This window comes from Castanea sativa, chromosome 9, assembly GCF_040712315.1.
Source record: "Castanea sativa cultivar Marrone di Chiusa Pesio chromosome 9, ASM4071231v1".
In the NCBI taxonomy this organism is placed as follows: Eukaryota; Viridiplantae; Streptophyta; class Magnoliopsida; order Fagales; family Fagaceae; genus Castanea; species Castanea sativa.
In genome coordinates, this window is record NC_134021.1 from 40,790,597 (window position 1) to 40,799,763 (window position 9,167).

Consider the following 9,167-nt stretch of genomic DNA (forward strand, 5'->3'; position numbering starts at 1 on the left):
CTCGATCAAACCAGGCAATTAATAATTTTTGTGGCAAATTGTTATTGGTAAGTAAAAAAAAATAATGTTAGTAGCGAGGCCAAAAGTGATCAATAAAAATATACTCATATATTGTGAAAAATATTGTATAAATTGTAGCATTACTCAACCTAAAACTGATTTGGTGCAAATAAGGCACCCTTTGCATCTTTGAGCGTTGAAGTAAATTGTCACCATAAACGAATTATTTCAAATTGATGTTTTTTTTTTTATGAAAAATGTTTTTCTAAATCATGATTAGCTCAATGGGATCGGATTCTATATAACACAAAATATTCTCACATAAAAGTACATGTATTTGTAGTAAACAAGCACATACATAAATACATATACATACATAATATAAAGACAGTAGTAGTGAAATTTCTAAGCACTGATCCACAAATTGATCAAGACAATTCTTCCTCATATATATACTTAAAAAATTGAACACCCACAGCCCACAATTCCTCGAACTTAAAGTTGGACCATTTCTATCGATCCATACTTCGATCTTCTTCAAGATCTCGAGTTTGTTTGCGCTTGATCTCAACCTTAGAAAAACAATACACCCATATCTGATTACGATTATCCGATAAATGACAATATTTTCTAATAAGTCCCAACCAAAAAAAAAAAAAAAGCAAAAAAATCAAAAGGACTCGTTTTCTTTTTTCAACATCAAGAGCCACATCATCAACAAGATCAACCGTTAGATTTATTATTCATCTCTGCAGCTCCATCATACGCGTGAAGTCCTCGAAGCACACGAACCCATCTCCGTTCTTATCAACGCCGTCAATCATTCTCCGGCAATCCTCTAACGTGCAACGCTCGTCCCCAATCGTTTGAAACACCGACAACAGTTCCTCCGCCGTTATCTTTCCGTCGTGATCCGTGTCGAAGAAATCGAAAGTCTCGCGGAGCTCCGTGTCGCCAGCGGGCCCACACGCGGATCCGACACGGGTCAGCAACGCGTCGACGCTGATGCAGCCGTGTCCCTCGCCGTCCACGTCGCTCAACATCATGGTCACCTCTTCTTGACTCAGTGGCTCGGCCCCGAGTCGACTCAGAAGAGCCTCGAGTTCTTTTCGGGAAACCATGCCGTCGTTGTCTCGGTCCATGAGCTTAAACGCCTGAACGAGTTCCATGTGCTTTTCGGCCGAAATCTCGCCCCAGTCGCCCGATTCTTGGGGTAAAACGCTTTTGGGTGTCCCGATATTTGCGATTTCGGTCCCGGAACCGGGCTTGTGAAGTGACGTGCACGAGTCGGAACTCGAGGAAGACGAGGTGGAGGAAGTTGAGGATCCGAATGAAAGTGGGTCATGGCGGGACACGTCCGGGCGGTTCTTCTTGGACCCGAAAAGGCGTTTCGGGCTGAGCTTGAGGGATTTGGGGAGCTTCATAATGGAAAGTGAGAGGAAATGGAGAGAGAAAGAAAGGAAGAAGAAGAAGAAGAAATGGGGTTTGGATGGAAAGAAGGAGGAAGGTAGAGGGGTTAAATGGGAGTGTGGATTCAGTAGCCATGGCAGCTTCCACGAAGCTTCCTCCAAAGTATAAATGTAATTTATACTCTCTCTCTCTCTCTCTCTCTCTCTCATATCTTTCGATAATATCTAATATATTTTTAGTGGAATTATAATATTATATTCTAATAATATTCTATATTATTGAATTATTTTATTGTGTTGTCTCTTATTTTGGAAAGGACATGTAAGTTGTAACCATCGGTTGTGTGATGATGGTATTTGTGACCATGGTAGGTAACATAATGGTTACACATTATTTATTTCCTAAGAAAACTATAGTGTTTGTTTGAGCATCAATAGGTTGTTTGAACAGTGTTTTATTAAAATATATAATTTTTGGTAATTATTACGTTAAATGTGTGACAAAAAGTGAAAAATTAGTATATTACATAAAAAGCTAAAAGTTGGATTATTTGCGAAAAAAATATTTAGACAAAAAGTAGAAAAAACTTTTAGCAAATAAGCAATTGCCCAACGCACTCTCTATTCCAGTTGATTCAATGGATAAAGTTGACTCATTTTGAAAAATGACGTGTGAGTTGTAACCATAAGTGTGATAAGAGCAATTCAAGCATTTACTAGTCTTTATTTTAGCTTGCTGCTGACATCATTTATTTATTTATCAGTAACAATTTGCTACATCAAAAATTGTGAAATTATTTGTCAGTTTATTTTGTGTCCAGAGTTTCTCGTGTGATGATGTTATTTGTGATTATAGTAGTTATCATAATAATAGTCACTTGTTTATTTGCTTATTTCTTGAGAAACTAATAGAGTCAACAGATAAAGTTTTGGTTGTCGAATAAGAGTTTTCGTTGGAATCTCATGTACACTAAAATTCAATTGATGTCTTAGCTTGATGATAAAAATAATAATTATAATGGAGTAGAGACTATAGATTAAAAAATTATTATATGTGTCAATAGTCTTGAAGGATGTTACCTAAATAAAAGGGCCATGTTTCATCCACCGCACTATAAATTTAGGGGGTTTCAAAATGCCTTATGTTGGAGAGAGTGAAATAATTTGGCCAAAGACTAGACACCACTTTTTCAATAAAATAAATAAAAAGTTGTGTCTATCCAAAAAAAAAAAAAAATTAAGGGATTTAGAGGGGTCTATTGGGCGGGGGCTCCAAACAAAAGATTTGCAAGTTTTCTGCTTGGTAGACTTGCATTTGGCTCCAAATTTAAAAGCCAACTTATTTTTATTATTTAGCTTTTTTTTCTATTATTCATGGGTCATACTGCACTTTTTGGTACTATTCATAAGTTCTACTGTACTATTTCAGCTAATTTTTACTTTTATTTATAATACTTTCAGCAAAAAATCTTCAATTTTAGAAAAATATGCGGATCTCAAACAGACTTTGATTGAGTCATAATCAGGTCTCCGCTCTACTTCAACTTCATTGGTTTTAGGTTGGAAATTATATCATATATAATACATTGAACTTGACCCACAATCAGAATGTGAAATAGTTTCTAATCGTAAAATAATTTTCTGTCAAGTGTTCATTTGAATTTTCCTAAGTTTGGCGTTAAGTAACCCACTTGTAATACTTGGGAAAAAAATAAAAATGATCACCTCACTTTTCTAGATAAGAATTTCTCATCATCATTAATGTTAAATATTTATGTATATAAAAATGATTTACAACCTAGTTCGTATTTAAATAAGGGAGATTCAATTTCATGGTTTAAAATCAATTATCAATTCTAATTTGGCAAAATAGAATTTTAAAGATGGAGGTACTAGTAAGGAATAGAATTGTAAATGACGTGAGATTATGCATAACCTTTAATTACTCAAAACTAATTCTTAACCAAACATTTTCTATTCAAAGAAAATGGAGAAGGTTTTGATCTTTTCAAATGCTGTGAAGTAATAACCATGAGACGGACGAACGTCACCCCATCATTCCAAGAACTCGAATTCAGACCCTACTTTAGATCAAGATCGTAACCATTGGCCCACGCCTCTTGGTGGTATCATAAACAACAATATATATTTTGTGTGAGAGAGAGAGAGAGAGAGCACTTATCAGTGATCACATATTACTTTTAAGATATAGCCTTTTTAAAACTTGATTTTATTGTTAAAAAAATTATTATAGAAATTGTTCGATCAAATAGTAAATACACTTTTACTTGTCACCGTAATCCTTCTAATAATTTTTTTTAAGAGAAAAAAAAATCCTTGTAATATTAGAGACAAGTTCTTGTAACAAAATCTTACAATATTTTCACGAGTGAGATGCTAAATTTTCATGGGTAAAAAGAATATAAAAAAAGAGATATATTACCTTCACAATAAATCAAATCATAGGTAACAATTTACTACTAGTTTTAAGTTAAGTCTATTATTGAAATTATTTTTTTACCTATCAATAATAGCTTGTCATCTAAGATTTATTATGAAAATATTCTGGACGTAACATTATTTAAAAAAAAATATTATACCAAAATTCATCTCAATAAAAAATAAAAATATTGTGAGATTTGGTTGGGTCTATATTCCTTCTCACGAGTGATGGAACATGAAAAGTAAGTATCGTTTTGATTTAATGTGTGAAACGTGGATGCGATTTTATGGAGGGAGGAACTCTTTTTGTGACTGCCACTTTGGTTGGTAGCTTTTGTGTTTAGGTTCCTTCGTTGATGGGGTAGTAATATGGAGAGAGACCAGCAGAAAGACTCCAGTGAGTTGGAATTATTATTGTTGTGAAAGTTCAATAAAGGTGCTTTATTGCTAAAGGTGTTCATCTTTATGGGACTCACCTCACCTACTATTTCACTTTCGGAGGGGAAATTCTTGGGTGTTTTGGTTAAGGAGTATACAGTTACAAATTATTTTATAATAATTTTACAAATTATTAATGTGATAAATTTTTACCGATTTTTTTTAGATCTATCACTAGTATCATATTTTTGTTTATCAATAATCACTCATCATATTAACTGTTTATAAAATTGTTTGTAAATTTAACATTTTTCTTGGTTTAAGTTCGCAATTTGAGTATATAAAAGAAAAGTGGTATGCTGTTAGTGCTTTTCAATTTATTTATTTTATTTTTTGATGAAAGAAATATGGAGTGCTCGCAAGCGTGGTCATTGCTTCTACTCACGTAAACCCATCATGCATAACATGGGACTGCCCAAGCAATAATAGGACTTATCAGTACTCAAATCTACGAACCTACAATTCCAGACTCACAAGTATGATAAGTCATAAAGTGTTTCCAATCACTAACTCGTTTGGTAAGAGATTTCTAGTAATGTTGTTTAAGTGTTATGAAAATACGTGTGGATTAAAAAGTGTTGTGAAAATACGTGCTGTGATGTTTAAACAATGGGAAATGATATGTCCACAACATTTTTACAACAAATCCTAAGTGGCAGGAAGTTACTGGTTGTTATTGTTGGGGCAAAAAAGTAATCTTAGTGTTAGGTTCAAATTTGAACCAATAACAACTAACCACCTATGATTTATTGTAAAAATGTTGTAAAAATGTTGTGGACGTAGCACCTCTCTTAAACAATATTCCCAAACACCCCAACTACGCTAGTAAACATCCCCCTAAACTACACTGGTAGGGCTTTTCAAGATATGTGGTTCATTGTTGAATGGACCAGTAAATAGATTCTAAAGATTGGTTTATCTTGGATTCTCAACCGAATTGGGAGGATTGGATCCCCTAACTAATGGGGAGATTAGTTGAACTTCTTTTTGATTGGTAGAAATAAGATTTCTTTTGACTGGTACCTGTTCAATCGGCTACTACATAAGAAAAGGGTAGGTGCAATGCAATCCCTTTCTTAGTTTTGTTTTACATTTCCGACAATATGTATAGGGATTAGCGAATTTGGCTTCCGTTCTTTTACCATCTTCACTTTTTATTAAACAAATAAAAATACAATTTAATTGGTCTAAACATTAGAAGTTGGAGTAGATACCACGAATCCATATCATGAACATCGTTTAGTAGTGTATAGGAGTTGGACTTACTCAATATTTAGAGGGAGTTTGACATCCTTATTTTACCTAAAAATGTAGGACCACATTCCTTTCTGCAATAACTTTGCCATAACTCTAATATGGTGAGTGATAAAGTAAAAATAGTAGTATTTATGTGAAAGTGGCAGACGGTCAGTCATAATTTACCATATAATTTTTTTTCTTTAATTTATTGCCACATAAGATAATTGTGGAAAATAGTATAGTTCTAAAATTATTTTATTTTACGGTAACTTATTTATTAAAATGTGTGACGAAAAGCACTAAATAAATTTACTTTTTTTAAAAATAGTTTATTTCGTATAAGTTGAGACAAAAACTAGATTTCCGCAAAATGTGAAATGAATTAATGTGTTTAGAAATTGTTGAAAAAAAGTTTTTCTTTTGGCTTTTTTTTCTCATCTTTATTTGCAAATAATTTAACTTTTAGTTTCTTTTTTAATAAAGAACTAGATTTTAGTTTTTTTGTAACACGTTTAATATAAAAGTTACAAAAACCTCTATATTTTGATAGACACTATGAAAATAAGCTACCGAACATCTAGTTTTCACTATGCAAATAAGAAATTCTCAAAGGGACACCTAGTCTTCTACTTTACACACGTGCTAAGTAGTTTATTAAGATAAACTTTTAGAGTGAAGGTTCCACATGATGGTAGCAAAAAGTAGTGATGATTAGATGGGCTTACTTAGGTGAGTGAGCTGAATGGATCAAAAATATATTGAACATGTGACGTGAAATTAGAGAACAATTAGAAAATTAGTGTCTATTTGGGAATTATTTATCTAGCTTTTTGGTTTTTGCTGAAACTTGAAAGTATTGTTAAATAAAATAAGTTGATTGTATTTTTTCTGAAAGTATCGTAGAAAAAAGTACAATGAAATTTGCAAGAAGCTAACCATAAAATGGGACTTGCAATAAGCTAACTGTGGCTGACCTTTTTTTTATTTATTTAGTCACAAACATTAGGTGGAATTGAGACTCGCAAATAGAAACTATGGTTGTTTAAGGAATAAGCTAACCGAAACAAAAAATAAGCACTTTGTTTGACTTACCTCCAGTACTTTTTTAGCTAAAATTTCCTTTTGTTTTAATGTGAAACTGCTACATCATCCACTAATTAAATAAAATGTGGAGATTAAAACCCATAACCACTTGCCAATGTATATTTAAAATAACTTGAGATATCTAGTTAAAAAACTACTGGAGATAAGCCAAACTCTATTTTTTAGGACCTATATACGGTTCATAAACTAAGCAAAATTCTAGCTGAAAATTGGTTCCCAAACACAGATTAACTAATTTGGATTAGATTGTACTTTAACTTTAATATGATTGACATTGTTCACTTAATTATGTAGGTTTAATATATCTACTCATTTATTGAATATGCTTTTACACTTTATTTCAAGAGTAAACTCAGCTACCACACTATTATTTCAAACCTAAACCTAGCTACCACATTGATTCTTATTTAGTTTAAAAGTATTGTAACTCCTAACTATTACAAAACTTCATCGAAGTTTTCTAGCAATATTTTTATTTGTCAAGACTTCGTTTTATTGGATAAATTTGTCTTATAGCTTTCGGTGTAAACATTAGAGAGTTCTTGATGGATGAGTGCCTCTTAATGAGGTCTTAAAAACCTCTTGGCTATGACGTTAATCTGTCATTTTCGTTGAAAAATTTGCATAAAATTACCTAAATCAGATATTACTCTAAAAGGCATGCCTTTTTTATGTCGTGATGAGATGTTGCATTTTTTTTTTTTTTTTTGTGATGAGAATGAGATGTTGCATTTGAGGAAAGGAAAATTAAAAAAAAGAAGACTATATGCATGTTACGATGTCTTTGACGAAGATCAAAGAGGCTCGAACCCTCCAACACGTAATATTATGCATATAAAAATCAATCTCAAAGAGTCATATATGGTTATTATTTTAAGTAATTAATAATGGTAGTTGTATATGTCCCTTATTTGTCTTCTGCAGAATTTCCTTTCCCTTTCGTGGCTTGTTTATATATTATATTAAATTTTGAGTGACTTTCACTATGTTCAATTTTTTAAAAATTAATATTTTAAAAAATATGATGATTATGTTAAAACCTAACTATTACTGAATATACTTTTAAGTCTTTTTTTTAATAAAAAAGATACTATAATAAATAGGTTTTTCTTTAGAGAGTTTAAACTTATGGCATCCGCTCTTGATGATAGTTCTTTATTATTAGATCAATATACCAATCGGTTTTTGATGTAAGCGGGAATTGAACCACAGATCTCTTATTTAATATTCAAACCATTATATTTCATTTATATGTTTTATGACGATACATAACCCCCCCCCCCCCCCCTCCCTCTTTTCTAACCCTCACATTTGTTCCCTACAATCTTTTACAAAAGATTGAAAATATATAATTTAGATTAGAAAGGGGTGTGTACATGGGTTAATATAAGAGAGACAAATTTGAAAATGTTTTAAAATATGGGAAAGATAAATATTTATGAATATTTATTTATTTTAAATCTTAGAGGGACGAAGAATAATTATAATTTATTTAAAAATTATTGATTAAGTGATAGAATTTATATACATATCAAATGATTAATTTCATTAGGTATTAACGGCAAAATCTTTTTAAAAACTTTGATTTGTCATTATTATTATGTTCAAAGTGTTAAATATTTAAATCAAAAGCTTAAGACTAAATTGATATCTGCATCAAGATTCATTTGGAATATTTCTAAAGAAAAATTCAAGTATTTATGACAAATATTTTTCAACCCAAAAACCCTTAATCCTTTACGAACTCTGCCCTCTTCTTCTTATTTAACCAAAATGACTTGGAATAATGCTTACACAATCTCCTCTATCCTCTTCTTCTTACTTAAAAAGTAAAAAGGGAAAAAAAAAAAAAAGAAAAAAAAAAGAGTGTGCTTAGAATATTTGCCAGTGGCATTATACTTTCTATTACATCTTGATATTTGCTTCGGATATGGTCTATTTATTTATTTTCCGTAGGATTTGGTAAATCTGACATGCACATGATGAATGATTTTAATAATGAGGAAAAGAAGGTTGGTTTGTTGACTATTAATCATTGGCAGATATTCTAGGTAACACCACAGGCACAGGGAAAACAATGATCGGAGCAGATGGATACATTATCAAGTTGCATCAATCTTCTGTTATCAAAAAAAAAAAAAAAAGTTGCATCAATCTTCTTGCATTGCATTTGGTACTTTGGTTATTAATATTTTGTTTATGAATTTCAGTCTATTGTTTTTTCCTCCCTTTGTTCAATTTCTTACCTATTAAAAAAAGGAATTTACTAATGGGTGCCCCAAGGGCACACAATAGTATACCATTTTTGGAAAAAGTTTTATCGAAAATTGAAAAAATTTTAACAGTTTTTTTAATTCTCGATAAATTTTTTTCAAAAACGGATGGATTAAGGGCACACATTAACCAGACTCTTAAAAAAAAATTGAGCTTTGTAAGTTGTACCTCAACAGAGTTGATATTTTGAATGGAGACTTAGGGTCGTTTAGGAATAGTTTATTTAGCTGAAAGTTTAAAAGAGTCAATTTCGTACCAGAA

General features: G+C 31.6%; 1 protein-coding gene across 1 annotated transcript; it reads right to left on the minus strand.

Moving 5' to 3' along the window:
• Positions 1–424: 424 nt before the first annotated feature.
• LOC142610085 (putative calcium-binding protein CML36) lies at positions 425–1,600 on the minus strand. Its single transcript, XM_075781796.1, has one exon. It carries the CDS (start codon positions 1,422–1,424, stop codon positions 744–746), a length of 681 nt encoding a protein of 226 aa, XP_075637911.1. The 5' UTR covers positions 1,425–1,600; the 3' UTR covers positions 425–743.
• Positions 1,601–9,167: the final 7,567 nt, after the last annotated feature.